Source organism: Cebus imitator, unplaced genomic scaffold, assembly GCF_001604975.1.
Source record: "Cebus imitator isolate Cc_AM_T3 unplaced genomic scaffold, Cebus_imitator-1.0 Scaffold16, whole genome shotgun sequence".
In the NCBI taxonomy this organism is placed as follows: Eukaryota; Metazoa; Chordata; class Mammalia; order Primates; family Cebidae; genus Cebus; species Cebus imitator.
The window spans coordinates 1707664-1723428 of NW_016107331.1; the positions used below are offsets into that span (position 1 = coordinate 1707664).

General features: G+C 40.0%; 1 protein-coding gene across 3 annotated transcripts in view; it reads left to right on the forward strand.

The window, feature by feature from the left end:
• Positions 1–15765, forward strand: part of RASGRF2 (Ras protein specific guanine nucleotide releasing factor 2) — a 255275-nt gene that overhangs the window by 114305 nt on the left and 125205 nt on the right. For all 3 annotated transcript variants that reach the window (XM_037731121.1, XM_017507586.2, XM_037731126.1), the window contains 4 exons: positions 2651–2904; positions 9025–9104; positions 9501–9694; positions 15112–15221. In XM_037731121.1, coding sequence (XP_037587049.1) covers positions 2651–2904; positions 9025–9104; positions 9501–9694; positions 15112–15221 — 638 coding nt within the window. The remainder of the gene's footprint in view (positions 1–2650; positions 2905–9024; positions 9105–9500; positions 9695–15111; positions 15222–15765) is intronic.

Below are 15765 nucleotides of genomic sequence, written 5' to 3' on the forward strand. Positions count from 1 at the left end.
TAGTAGAGACGGGGTTTCACCATGTTGACCAGGATGGTCTCGATCTCTTGACCTCGTGATCCACCCGCCTCGGCCTCCCAAAGTGCTGGGATTACAGGCTTGAGCCACCGCGCCCGGCGAATGACGAATTTCTTAATGGCCTTGTCCTTGGGCACGCATCGGGCACAGGTCATGCAGCGAATAGGCTGAACATGGCCGCGGCCCTTTTTGGCACGACCGTTGTTCCTTCTTTTCTTTGTCATTTTGGAAGCTCGCAGCAGAGAAAAACGAGATTTCTTTTAACTCTCTGGGAAGGATGCCAAAACCAGACAGTTAAGACAATAGTGTTCTCCAGTTCGGTTAATTAAGTGTTGTTCAGCCTCTTGATTTTGTGTGGCTTTCATATTTTGGGGGAATATTTTTTTAATTACATTTCAAAAATATTTCTTTTAGCTTTAATCTTTAGTGCTATTTAAGAAAGATATTTTTGGGCATGTGAGAAGATTGGGTAAATCAACACATCCGCTTAGATTTGTTTTATTATTGTTTCTTGTTTAACATCCACACAATCAGCACATTTTCTCCTCTTACTGCCGTTTATAATTGCACAACTTTTGCAGTGAACCAGACCCTGGCTCTCATTCTAGTCCACTGTGTTTTGATTTGTCATTTAGGTTTTGATCCCATGATCTTGATAGTCTTATATAAAGCACTTACTCAGCTTTGTTGATATGTGAAAAGTGTCATATTTCAGGAAATTTCCCTGGATATACATTTTCAAATCTTATTTCTTTTTAATTTTTTATTATTCTTCTTATTTTATGCTAATAATTATTCCCCTTCCACTTTAACAAAACTTTAATGTAGCCACCATTTGCCTCGGCATTTTAAAGATCAGTAAATGTTTGTTGATTGGCTGAAACACACAGGCCCGTGCACTTTCTCAGGCTTGCCTGTTCCTTTTCACATCATCCCTATGGAATTCAGATATCATGTTTTCTACAAAATTGATTTAAAATTATATTTTTTGTTCTTTTTTACAACTTTAAATATTGCTCAGAATTCAAAATAGAAATGATTCTTAGGACTAAGTCAAATGTTTTCAGTTTTCAAGAAATAAAAAAGTAAATATTCATTCACTATCCATTTCTTAGAAATTAAAATTTTTTATTTGAATCTGGTTTATGCTGTTTTAAGATTTTTTTTTTTTTAACAAAAAATCCCATCTTGTCAGCCTGGAAACATATTAATTCTACTGCCTTTCCTTTACAGTAGGCAGCTGCATGTAAACAAAAAATTAATAAAATTCAATTTTCAGGTATGTGGTAGAAACTGTTCTATTAGTGAATAAGTGAAGTGGCTATTGGTCAGCAAGCACCTCCTGCCCAAGTAAATAGAAAGGTGTTACTTAACAGCAAATCCAGTTAAGTTGATTTTTAAAAATATTTCTGTTAAGTAAAGGAATACTGATAAAATTTTAAAAAGATTTTCTACGTTTTTGTTTCTTAATGGGAATATTTTTTAAACCAATTTTTGTACTTGTTAAATAGGTTTTGAAATTAACTTTGTTGTTCTTTATGTCTCAATTCAAAATAATGTCTGTGTGGAGAAAAGTGTTAACAATTAATCATTTCTCTATTCTGATCTTGGCAAATATCAATATAATTTTTTTACCTTAATAGACTAAAATTTAAAATTGGTTATAATTCATGGAAATTTTTGTTAGGCTTTTTCAAATAATATGAATATAATTTCCCCACATAATTCTGTTAAGGTGTGGTTAATTTTTATTGAGGTAGAGTGACTTTAACACCTGTATAAAAATTGATAACATGGTGACAACCCTGATAGGCAAACAAGAGAATCTTAGACATTGCAAAAGAAGGGTCGTTGTTTAGTACATGATAATTTTGAATATAGCATAGAAAAAGTAAAAAGTGTAAGGATGTGTTAAATAGATAATAATGATACTTTGGTAGTGATTTAATACTGTCGATTATATGTGAATTTACAACCTACTTTGTTGCTGAATTGGCCACATCTAAAGTGACAAATCCTAATTATCATAAAACAAATCCTAATTAATTATGTTATAATTTTTTATATTTAGAAAGGACTATAGATTTTTTTTGTTATTCTATTTTATTTTTATGAAAAATGTAAGTAGTCTGATAACACGAGATTAAAAACAGAGAAACACGAGATGGGGTCTTGTTGTATTGTTCAGGGTAGACTTGAACTCTTGGGCTCCAGTGATCCTCTCACCTTAGCCTCCCAAGGTCTGCAACTACAGGCCTCTGTGTGTCCAGCTCTGTCAAGTTATTTTATAGATGAAGAAACAGAGAATCAGAGGTCAAGGTGGTTGCAAGCTGGTTAATGGCAGTGCCTCTGAGTTAAAGGTTATAATATATGCTTGACTGCTCAGTGCCCAGCATTTACCTGAGCATTTTAAAGATCATCAGTAAGTGTTTGTTGATTGGCTGAAACACACAGTCCTGTGCACTGTCTCAGGCTTGCTGTACTTTTTCACATCATCCCTAGGGAATTCTGATCAATTTTAGAGGCTATGATGTTCTCTGCAAAATTGATTTTAATTATATTTCATGTTCTTTTCCATAAAATAATCACCATTGCAAGTAGTCAGATTCCCTTTTGGTTTTTTGTTCTGTAGGTCCAGAGCTTCATGCGAGGATGGTTGTGCAGAAGGAAATGGAAGACCATCGTGCAGGATTACATTTGTTCTCCTCATGCTGAAAGTATGAGGAAGAGAAACCAGATTGTGTTCACCATGGTGGAGGCAGAGTCAGAGTACGTTCACCAGCTCTACATCCTGGTCAATGGCTTTCTCCGGCCCCTGCGTATGGCTGCCAGCTCTAAGAAGCCTCCCATCAGCCACGATGACGTCAGCAGTATTTTCCTCAACAGGTTTGACATTGCATAAATCAGAGAGTCATGAGAAAAACCCCTTTGTATTTCTTACAAGAATTTTTACTGAATCTTAAAAAGGTCTCATAAATTCATCTCTATAAGTTTCTGATCATAAAAATAAAAATAAAAAAATAAAACAAATAATATTTGTGTCCCATTGTTAGTATAAATGTATGTATCATTATCTTGAATCTTAGCATCTAATGTTCTTCATTTTTTCTTCTCTATTTGACATACATTGACTTATCGTGTGGAGGTGTATGTTGGCGAAGATAATCTGTCTCATGAACTGAAGGAAATGGAGTGATTTAAACATGTTGATTATATGCAAGTATTTTAGGAAGAGCAAAAGCTAAGGCAGGGCCTGAGAATCTCTGGTGAATGTATTTGCTCAATAAATCTTTATAGTTTCCTTACTGCTGAGGATTCATCAGTGAAAAATCCAAAAATCTCTGCCTTTATGGAACTTAAATTTTGATGCAGGAAGATAGACAATGAATAGCATTAGTGAAATAGATAGTATATTACATGGTGATTGGAGCTGTGGAGAAAAATAAAGAAGGGAAGGGAAGAAGCGGGACAAGCGGGGGTTTAGGTGTTTTACTTAGAATTGTAGCTGTTTGTTTTTGGGTAGATAGTACACTTACATGGTTCAAAAGTCAAAATAACATGAAAACAACAGCTAGCAGTTGCACTCTCACCCTGTCTCTGTCCCCTGATTTCCCCCTCCTTTCATTAATATTTGTACTAGTTTCTTATCTATCCCTTCAGTGTTTTTCAATTTTGATCTAAGAAAATATGAATATAGAATCTTATTTTCCCTCTTCTTACACAAAGGCAATATACTTTAACATATACTTCATTTTTTCACTTAACATTATTTCCCAAAGATCTTTGCATATTGAAACCTAAAGAGCATTCTATTAAAAAAAAAATCACTACATGGTGTTACAGTCTGTGAATGTACCATAGTTTTTTTTATAGCAGGTTTTCAAAAAGGCTAAGGTGACATTCGAGCAAAGGCTTGAGGTTCCTGGAGGAAGAATGAGGCAAGCAGAGGGAGCTGCCCGTGCTGCAGACATGGGGCTTTGACATGCATGGCAGGCCAGCTTGAGGACCTGCCCTGCTCAGTGTCAGTGAAGGGAAGAGCCAGGGAGTTATCAAGGTGGGACATGGTACAGCCATTGGCTTTTACTCTAAATGAGATGGGGAGACATTGGTCAGGTTTTGAGCAGAGAAAGGGTGTGATGTGACTTCTGTTCTGAAAGGCTCACTCTGGCTTCTCTGCTGAGAATGGTCTGTAGGGAGATCAATTAGGTGGCTATTTCAATAAACAAAGTGAGAGATGGCACACCTGTTAGGTAGCTATTTCAGTAATCCAAGTTAAGAGATGATTACAATGGAGGCAGTGAGAAGTAGTTGGATTCTGAGTGTATTTCTAAATCAGAGATAGTAGATGTTACGGGTGCAACTAGCTGGGGCCAGTGTCATGGAATTTGTCAAAAACAGTTGTAGATAAAGCAAGGCAGATTCGTTAGAGAATGTGTGAACACATGTTGCAAGGGTGCAATGGGCAGCAGAGTAGAGAAGGGGCTATCTGCAGAGAGGCAGGGGCTGGAGGGAAGTTTTATAGGGTCGTGCTAGAGGGGGCTAGGTGTGGAAGAGGTCATTCCTTGTGCCAGTGGGTTGTTTGTGTTTCTTAGAAGAATTGTTCATTATTCTCCCCTACCTGGAACCTTCCCCCACCTGGGGCCCCTTCCTTGTTGCTTACTTATCCATCAGGACTCAACAGTAGGATTTGTTCATGGGTTTGATATGGGTTTTAAGAGAAAGCAAAAAGACAGATAAGATTGCAATGATTTTTGGCCTGGACAACTAGAAGGATGGACTTACTGTTTGCTAAATGGTAAAGCTTGAGTCAAGAACAGGCTGAGGGGAAAAGGTTAACCGTTTTCTCTTGGATCTGTTGAGTATGAGATGCTATTAGACATCTAAATGGAGATGTCAAGTGAGCAAGGATTGAATATTGGTTTGGAGTTCAGAGGAAGATTCTGGGCTGAAGATGGAAATTTGGGAGTCCTCTAGCATACAGATAGTATTTAAAGCTGCTAATCTGGATGGGATTACCAAGCAAGTGAATATAGATTGATAAGAGAAGAGGAGTAAGTACTAAGCCCAGAGATAATCCAACATCTAGAAGTCAGGAAGATAAACAGGAGCCAGCAAAGAAGAGTGAAGGGGATCTGTTGAGTTGTCAGTGAAAACCAGAAGAGCGAGTTGTCCTGGAAACAAAAGCAAGAGGGAAACAACAACAATGCCAAAATGGTCAAAAAAGCAGTAATTTAGAATTGACCAAGGGTTCCACCACGCGGAGTTTATTGGTAGCTTTGATGAGAGACCAAAGCCTGGTTGCAGGCCTAGGAGAGAACAGGTGGTGGGGTGCGGGGAAGAGGAATTTAAGTGGGTGGGTATAGAAAACTCTTTTGAAAAGGGCTGCTGTAAACAGGAGAAGAGAAACAGGATGGTACCCAGAGGCAAATGAAGAAGGCAAAAGAAGGATGGAGGAGAGAGGGAATTGCTGAGCAGTAAACTTGCAAAGGCGAAAGTGGACAGAATGTACTGCACAGGTCAAGAGATTGTCATTAGCTGGGAGCATGGCAGGGCAGGAGTAGCACATGGACACTTCTGTAGTTAGGAGGCAAGGACATCCGCTGATGGGGCAGATGGGAGGGAAGTGTCGGAGCTGGAGAAGAGAGACTATAGTGAAATAGCGATAACTAGGGAAGGGGAGTAAATGGATTCAGCAGTGTTGTATTAGTGCTGGGCAGCACCAAGAGCCTGCTGCTTTATATAATTAGGCTAGTGGTTATGACTTCACAGTGAGATCAGTCAGGATGGTTGCATGTTTTTCTTTAGCTGCTTTCAGCTGCATGGATGCAGGTGCAGAGTGGGTGGAGGATTGGGATTAATTAGGATTGGTGTTGTGGCTGCTGTGATGAAGTGAGAAAAGAATAAGGAAGTTGAAGGTGTATGCAAGGAAGAGATTCTAACAATGAGCCATGAAATCTAAACTAAGGAGAGAAAGTAATGCGATATGAGAGGGTTGTGGCCAATAAAAAGGTGGTAGGATCTGGGGATTTAGGTCGTATTGTGAAAGAATTTTTGGAGTCAGGGTTCCAAAGGCAGTGAACTGAAAGATTAGGAGTAGTCAGAGAATGTGGTTGAAACTGAAATAGGGAAGAGACGCAGCTATTGACAATGACAAGGTCTAGATTACAGTCAAGGGTGTGTTGACTGAGGTCAATGGAGGACAAGATTTTTGGAGGAGTTGTTCAAGGGCCTGTGAGGCCAGGATATTGAAATGTTGTTTGTGTGCATATTAGAGTCCCCAAGAATTATGACAAGAGTAATACTGAAGAAAAGAGCAACCGTGAGCTGAGAGCTCAGATCTCAGGGCATCAGGAAGAGCCACTGGCGTGCCTGTAGATGAGTGCAGAAAGGAAGGGTGATGACTGGTAGTCTGATAATATGAGATTAAAAGCTAGGCTTTCTTTTGTTAAAAGGAAGGAAGGAGATTTCCCCACCTTCCTGGCAATGGCTCTTCTCACGTATGTGAGACATCCGAAGGAACCAGGGGGTAGCTCTTGATCCTCAGGCAGTGCCGTATTCTGGTGAGACTTCAGTCATGAAGTGTGCAGTTTCAATAGGTCTGATGACAGTGGATGGGACTGTGTACTGCACTCTGATGAGTGGAATTGGAGAGACTGGGTATAGAAAACTATTTTGAAGAGGGCTGCTATAAAAAGGAACAGAGAAACAAGGTGGTACCTAGAGGTAAATAAAGAGGCTGTGCCACATTGGTTTAGGTTGCCTCTGGTTCTTTGTTTCCACTGGATTGTTTGATTTGAAACAGCAAAGGCCAGGTTTATCATATTGTTTAAATTCAGAGTCAAGATGTGCCTCTCTTTGGAAGGTGAAGCCATAAGCCCATCATATAGACTAGCAATTATTTACCACACCTAGACCCAGATGGAAATTTGATGAGATATTTTTAAAACTTTTTTATTTTTAATTTTTATGGATATATTTTATGGTTACATAATTCATATACATTATATGGAATGAATACATAATAGCTGTACATATTTATGAGGTATATGTTGTAGTTTACTATAAGCATACGATGTGCAATGATCAAATCTGGGTAACTGAGATATCCGTCACCACAAACACTTATCATTTTTTTGTGTTGGGAACAGTCTACATCTTCTAGATATTTTTAAATAAATTATTGTTAACTATAGCTGCCCTATTATGCTGTCAAATAATAGAAGCTATTCCTTCTATTTAACTGTACTGTCGTACCCATTCACTAAACCCTCTCTTCGTCCTCCCCTTCCTTACTACCCTTCCCAGACTCTGGTAACCACCATTCTATTCACTACCTCCATGAGATCAACTTTTTTAGCTTTCTAATATGAGTGAGGACATGTGATATTTGTCTTTCTGTGCCTGGCTTATTTCACTTTACATAATGTGAAGAGGTATGTTTATACAGGTGAGGTTCAAAGAAGTTTTATATCATTGCTGTAAACTAGATTCCCTTTACATGCCTTTGAAATTAAGCCCTAGACAGGTCAATAATTCTGAATTTCAACACAGTTTTATAGTTAAGAAAATGTAGTCTTCATATTTATATACAGAATTGTTTTATCTGTTTTCTAACCATCCAGGTATCAAAGTATGAAAACAGACATATCACTTAGTTTGTGTTCAACATAGGACAGAGAAAACCCTCTCTGAGTGGAGGGAATTCATTGTTTACAGAATCTGTTGGAAAGGCTGGGGGAATAAAGTCAAGGAACAGCCCTTAAACTGTTGACTTTCAGAGAACAGCACCATGGATGTGATCCAGAGGTTAGGAAACCACTGCTGCCACTGCTGCCGCCACAGATGCCTCTCAGACTTGGGAAACTCGTTCCCAGAAACTAGAATCCTGAGGCTGGGTGCCGACATTGCCCTAAAGCACTCACGTCTTCATGACTGACTTTCAGCAACAGGAAGATGGCCCCTACTTCTGCCTTCCTTGTCTTTCCAAGAGCATCTATTAGTGTAACTGAATTTACATCCAGAACCATAGTGGCAAGGGAGCCTGGGAAATGTAGTTTTAGTTCTACCCCTCTCCACCTAGGGGCTTAGAATACAGATTCAATGACTAATCTGTAATACCTGCCAAACTAGATTTGGTTGAAATCCTTGAAGAACAAACACTACTTAGTTAAAATTGTTATAAAAGAAAAACAAATTAGAGTCTTATAGAGCCATTTTTGTTTCATTTCGTGGACCATATGAAATAGTAAGGACTTCCTGGTGTCTGCTATAATGGAACTTGACTAATAACAAGCCAAGGTATTTCATTGAGATTAATAGTTCTGTATTTGGTTGTGTGTCACTGTGTTAGTTCAGAAAAGGCTTCAAAGGCTCATTGCAGTAGGTTAATTACAGTGAGGAGAAAGCAAATGATGTTTTGACTTTGGTAATTACCCCCTTCTTGGCCCTTTTAAGAATTTAGATCCCTAATTTATGCATCGTCCTTATTTTAGTGTCTCTGTGTAGGATTCACTCTTTTCAAAAGATTCTTTTGCGTTTCTGTCTTGGATATCTTAGGAGTGGTTATAGTGGAGTTCTGTCAAAATTTTTGCTCTAGATTTTTCTTCATCCTCTCTCCTGTCAAAACTCATTTTACTGACAGACACTTTCTCCTGAGTTATCTAGAATCACATATGAAAAGAAAAGAGGGTCATAACTTGAATTTTCTGATTGTTGATTGAAATACTGCATTCTAATAGCAGAAAATTCGCTTACAAATTGATGAAGAAGATTGTGTGACAATGATTTGGTGCTTTCTGTCCTCTAATATTTGAAGCTTTCATCAGGGTTTGCTGAGACTGTCAGAACTGCTTGGTAGAGGATAGCATAATCCATGTTATTAATGCATATAGTTTGGAGGCCCTATGGGACAGAGTAACCTGTATATATTAAGGCTTTAAGAACTCAGTGGATTTTAAACAAAATAAACACCATATAGCAACTAAATTATTTTTCCATTTTTTATAGTGAAACAATCATGTTTCTTCATGAAATATTTCATCAAGGACTAAAGGCAAGGATAGCAAACTGGCCCACTTTAATTTTAGGTAAGTGCATTCTTTAAAGATGTAAGATTTTCTGTTAGAACGGCTGCAATTAGAGTAAAATAGCTCCAACATTATTCAGTTTAAGCTGTTTGCATTACCCTGTTGACCTGTGAGCTTCCGTACCCCAAGACTCTCTGTCTCCTTGCTTCTGGGTACTTTGGGCCCTGCCTCAGTAGTTACCTTTGACTCTTTCCCCTGGCCTCTCCTAGTTAATTTGGGGCTGGAGTCAACTACTGCCCACAAGTGCATTCTACCAGATCATCATTCAGGGATCAGGGCTGCAGCTCCATGCATATGTGACACCTGGTGCTGGGATCCACTCTTTGCCATCTCTGCTGAGTGTAGGTAATTTACCAAGTGCCAAGGGAAACAGCCATGTTTATCGTTTCTTTCCAGCTGATCTATTTGATATTTTGCTCCCCATGCTGAACATTTATCAAGAATTTGTGCGTAATCACCAGTACAGCCTCCAAGTTCTCGCCAATTGTAAGCAAAACAGAGATTTTGACAAACTCTTAAAACAGTATGAAGCCAATCCGGCCTGTGAGGGGAGGATGCTGGAAACATTCTTGACCTATCCAATGTTTCAGGTGAGTCACTTGGTGTGGGGGTTCACTCAGTGTGGTGGCAAAAATATTAAAGCAAAAATATTAGAGATAGCTTTAGGGAATAGTAAGAAACCTTCTTGGAAGGCCAAAGGTTTACATAGCTTATAATGACTTAATGTGTCGAAGCCAGCAGGCTCTTACCCTAGGGCATTAGGACAGTAGAGTAAATGCTAGAAATTGTAAAAGAAGTTTCTCCAGATAAATCTGTTTACCCCCCACCTCCGTTAGCAAAACCTTTGATCATCTGCAGGTGCTTAACTGCCTTCTACTCAGGGTGTCTGCAGAAGTTAATTACCCTCTAATGGTGTTTATCTAAAGACCCTTGTCCTTTGATATACTAAATAAAAGCCAGGAGTAGGGGCTGTCATTAACTGCTGTGAGCGATTGGCCCTGGACACCCCAGCTCACTTTTCTTGTATTCTGTGTTTGACTGTTACTCATCCATGGCTGAGTCAGGGTCTGTAGGAGGGACTCCCGCAGGTGGAGATTCTGACAACCTGGGATGCATTTTGTAAGTCAGAGGTTCCAGCTCAATGTCACTGAACCTAGAGTGAGCAGCGTGAGATGTGTAAGTATGCCCTGGGAGGAATTATGGCACAGATGTATCATCTGTTGCTGTCTTGAGCTTGACCCTGAGATAAACAAATATTGTGCCACACATTCTCTGTGTCTCATGGATGTAAGAAAACCAGGCATTTTTGAAGCAAAGAATTCAAGAATGATTTTTTGAAACACTGCACAATTTTCTCTTTACAGAAAGATTCCACACAGACCTCTTTCATGGAGTTTCCTCCTCCAGCATGTTTAAAAATATTATTTGGTTTACAGAAATAGGATTCTGTGCAAATGTTCCAGTTTATGCTAGTTGCATAAAAGATTCTTGGGGATGGAGTGGCTGCTGGGAAGGTTGTTGTTTTCCGGCCCATCCTCCCGCCCTATTGCGGTTGCTGTTGAGTCTCCCGTGGCTGGAGCTCTGGAGAACAAAAGGAGGACCTCCCTGGTCACGGAGGCTGTGGAGACTTAGGAAACGGAAGGCTGGGGTTGGACCTGGGCAACTAGTTAGGTGGCCGCCAGGGCTCCCTTTTTGAGGCTAGAGCAACCCAAAGGGTGAAGAACACTGCCATTCTTTCCTGGCCTAGGGTTTTACTGTTAAGAGCCCAGGAGTGAGAACCAGGGAGGCCAAAATGTGCATTGAATCTCCTGTTCTTTGGAAAAGTGTTGATTCTGTTCTTTTGGAAGAGCATTGAGTGTTCCCACTGTGGAATTTAGGTGGCTTCTGGCCAGGCCTCCAAATTGTCATGTGGTAAACCAATTCTACTAATCATGTGTGTTATGGTTACTGTGGAGTGCTTTGTCCTCCTGAGCAGCATCTCTGACCCTGGCTAATCATTTTGCAGCCTCAGAAAGAAATGTGGCTGTGGTGCACAATTGTTTGCCTTAAAGTTTGTCAGGCCGGCTCGAAATCCTGGAAGTCGCCATAGAAGTTTAGTCAGGTTTTTAACTGAAAGGATGCATTTCAAACCACTTAAGTATAGTGAAACTTTATAGTGTTTTTGTTTTTGTTTTTTTTTCGTCCTTGGAACCGAATTGTTTGAACTCTTTGCCTCTCTGAGGAAATATTTCACAAGAAAAATTTCAGACTTAAAAAAATCTATTTACATAATTGAAACTTAAGATTTTATTTACAATGAAACATTTTATATGGTATAATATTCTTCTGAGATTCTATGTGAATTTTTGACAGTTATCTCTAAGTTATGATTCAGTACCCCAAATTTCATCTGTTCAGTAACCCCAAGTCAGTTGACTATACAAAGGTAGAGTTGTGAAAGACCCATGGGACATTCAGAGAGGAACCCAGCTCCCTATCTGACAGCCCACTGATATCTTTTCTTCGTGCTGTTTCATTCCCTCTTGGTGTGATTTCCTCAGTATTTTGAAATGGCAGAACTACACTTTCACTGCAGATGAGGTGTCCAAATACAGCAGAATGTAGGAACTTGGAAAGGTCTTTGGATTTCTTTAAAGTGCTGGGATACTCACCCACCACCCTTTCCTTCCTCTCCTGAAGATGAAGTCTGATAGCAATGACTGAGCATTTTGATTGAATCCAGGGAATTTTTATAATGTCGTAAAAAGAACACTGGACTACGAATCTTTAAAAGACCTGATGTCTCACTCACCCTTCAGTCATAGCATTGGGAAAAATAATTGAATCAAACTAAATAGCTATTTCTTAATTTCTAAATTGAGGCAGCTGAGCTCTAGCTATCTCCAGACTCTCTAGCCCTCTGACTTGGTGAGCCTAGGGCAACTGCAATGGTTCTGATACTTCCGGTTGGGTGACTATGTGATGTTACAAGGAGCCTGGTGTTAATCTAGGACCCCCCTTCCCAAGAATGTGGTGACCTCAAACCGTAGAATGTTGGGTCAGATACTGAGGCTTTCTGGCTTTTGCCAGACAAGTATAACCAGAAGCTTCAGCTTGTGGGAGCCTTTGCTCTGGAAGAAGCCTCAAAGAATTTAGCCAGAATTGTCCAACTGCAAGAAATGAGCAAATTGAAAGAGCCTGGAATTGTCTTTGTTTGCTTCCCCATAACTTCTGAGTAGACCAGGAGAAGTCATTAGAGTTCTCTGCCCAAGGGCCTCATGCTCCTTGGTGTCTCCCTTCGGTCTTCTTCACTTGATGCCTTGCTTTTCTGCCTTCTCTCTAGAAATAACCTTAGGAAGAATTTGGGGGAAATTGTCTTTTTTAGAAGCTGGGAGGTTTTTTCCTTACTAAGCTGACCCTATCCTTCTTGTTCCCTTGTGGTTCTTTCACTAATGAAGTGAAATAGTCATGGAAGTGTTTGATCTCTTGGAGCGTCCGGATGCATCTGCTTCCCTCTGTATTAGCAGTGGTGCGTCTGCACATCTGCTTTGCTCCCTTGTAAGGATGGATACCCTCACTCAGGATGAGGCTAGGGCTCTCACTTTTTTTTTTGCAGGAGGCCAACAATGGAAGAGGTGACTCTATACTGCCAAGGGACCTCTGGCCAGACTTTCTTGAGCCCAGATACAGAGGCAGAAGTTAGTGTAGGGGCAGAGGGAGGAGGCGAGGTGATTGGAAGCCTTTAGCTTATATGTGCAGAACAGAGAAGGTGATTGTCTTCCTCCTTCTGGGCCCTTTTTTGAGTTCGTCAGTTACTGCTGTTATCAAGCTATGTTGTACAGTGGAAACATGGAGAAATTGTAGAATTTGGATGATGCAGTAAAATTATCCCCAGTTGAACTATCAGAACAGTAAGTCCAAGTATTGCCAAGAAATTCGTTATGGAAAATAATGTTGTCGTGAACATAATTTTTATTTATTAAAGACAGTGGCTTGGCTGGTACTGTTTAAATTGGCTTCAGCTGCTCATGTATTTATCTGGCTATGTATGTGTTGAAAGTCCACTGGTAAGCCGATCGTGAAATCTGCTCCTGACAAGAACAGTAGTGTTAGATGTTCTCCAGAAAGTAGCTACTTGCTATTCTATCCATTTATTTACTGTAATTGGAGAGCAAGCTAATTAATGTCTATAAAGTGACAAGTATCTGTTCCATAATTGAAAGCAGAATTATGGTTCATTTAGACAGCTCCTATGATTCTTGGTTTTGGGAGAAGAGATTTATAATCAGCTCTTGAAGATACAGATGAGCCCTTTGGAGAGCTGTTCACTTCTCGCAGAACTTTGTTTACCTGCTTTTTGGCAGTTCCCGTGCTTGTTTGTTCCTTCACCATAAAGTGGAAAGGGCCAGAGACTGAACTCAAATCCATCTACCTGAATCTTAGCCAGGGAGCACTTTAAAAGAAATGCAAGTAATGAGAATTGACCAAACTCAGTTTTATGGATTTTCATTGCATTGTAAGTACTCTGGCTTTCCTGCACCTGTCCCCTTTGCTATGAAAAATTGAGTACGATAGCTATTAATGGCCTGATTTTCTTGTGGAACTACTAATTAGAGGCAAACTCTTATCAGTCATGCAATTATGCCAACAAAAGCACACTTATCCCAGGAAACTTTATCAAGTGGGACAACCCTAAGGGCTGTCTTAGTGAGAAATTCACGGGAAAAGGAGCAGAAAATCTCCATATAGCCTACAAAGGGAGAGTTCTCCTGTATCCCACCCTCCCATGATGAAGGGGGCCTATCTGTGCTTCCTGAAACCTTGATCTGATGACATTCCTTAGGACAAGGTCCCAGAGCTGAAGTTCAGTGTCTGTGCTAATGGTGGCTTTGTCTATGCATAGTGTGTAAATGGAGACACTTAATAAATATTGGTAAATAGCCCAGTGAAAGCCACCACTTACTTGCAAAGAGCAAAAGCAGATCCCTAGGCAGGGCCACTGACCTTTCAGGACAAAAAAGAAGAAACCGCACACAGGGCCCTGGAAAGCCGTTTTAGTTTCTTCATTCTCAGAGGTCCTTTCAAGTGCTGAGTGAGACCTCATTCTCCCCGCCCCCTGCGCCTCACCCCCAGGGCAAGCTCTGAGAGAAGGTAGTGCGCTGGTTAGAGCTGGGGTTATAGTTGACACTGCTATTTACCGTGGGGCCACCTTTGGGGCAAGTTTGGGCAAGTTACCAAACTTCTTCCCACTTGAGTTCTCTATCTGTAAAATGGAGAAATAATCCTTATGGTGTTGGAGGATTGGACACATTGGCAAAGCCTGGAGCACCCAGTCTCACCCCCAGTGGGTAGTGTTGTGGTAAATGTTCATGCATGCTATTGTGAAAATTAAGCCCACAATAAATATGTTGTGTCACTGTAAATTAAGTTCAATCTCTATCATGGTTTATTACGATCTTCCTTGAGTTGGTGGAATTTCTGTCTTTGACAAAATTCAGATAGTCTGTTAATAAAGGTACCGATAAATACTCTAATTAAACAATACTTTTTACTGCAAGGAGGTGAATTGAGATAAAGCAGAAACAGAAAATAATAAAGGTGAACATGTCTTCTCTCAAGTTTTAATACTTAGAATAGTGCAGTGGGATTGTTGATTCAAAAACATTGCAAATGTACTAATATATCTAAAATACACAATCAAGTGACTTGATGACAGCTGTATCTGTTTCTCTCTGAAACTATGATTCAAAAGTACATGATTATATTTAAAATATTAAAGAAACAATCATCTCTTTGTACTATAACACTTCAATAATTTCCACCTTTTTATGTGTTCTTGGTGAAGTCTTTGGTGTGCATGAAATGTGAATTATGGTTCATTTTATTTGTATTTATTTTATAAAATATGGAAAACAGTCAAAAGTGGGAGTGTAGAGACAAGCTTCTGGAAGCAATGGTGGCCCTGCAGAGCATGTATCCGGTCACCCACCCTGATGTCTTGCTCACACTAGCCTCTGTTTGCATCTAGATCCCCAGATACATCATCACACTGCATGAGCTCCTTGCTCACACACCCCATGAGCATGTGGAAAGGAAAAGCCTGGAGTTTGCCAAATCAAAGCTAGAGGAACTGTCCAGGTATGCCAAGAACTTATAAGAAAGGCTTGGGAGAGGAAAGCAGCAAGTTAGTCCCTTGTGGAAACCTCCTGTGTATGTTCCAAGGAACAAGAAGCAAAACAAATCCAGCTTCTCAGATTCACCTGAAAGTTAAATACTAGCTCGTGAGGTGATATTGAACATTATTCACATTCATTTTAACCAAGAAAAATACGTATCTTGGAAAATGTTCTTATAGCATGTGAATTTATGTAATTCAGATTAGGCATATTTTGGTTTAACTTTGGAAATGTTCATGTTTCTTTCAGTATTTAAAAAAAAAAATGGTCAAGGTGCGGTGGCTCATGCCTGTAATCCCAGCCCTTTGGGAGGCTGAGGCGGGCAGATCCTGAGGTCAGGAGATGGAGACCATCCTGGCTATCATGGTGAAACCCCGTCTCTACTAAAAATGCAAAAAATTAGCCAGGTGTGGTGGCACATGCCTGTAGTCCTAGCTACTCAAAAGGCTGAGGCAGGAGAATCACTTGAACCTGGCAGGCAGAGGTTGCAGTGAGCCGGAGGTTGC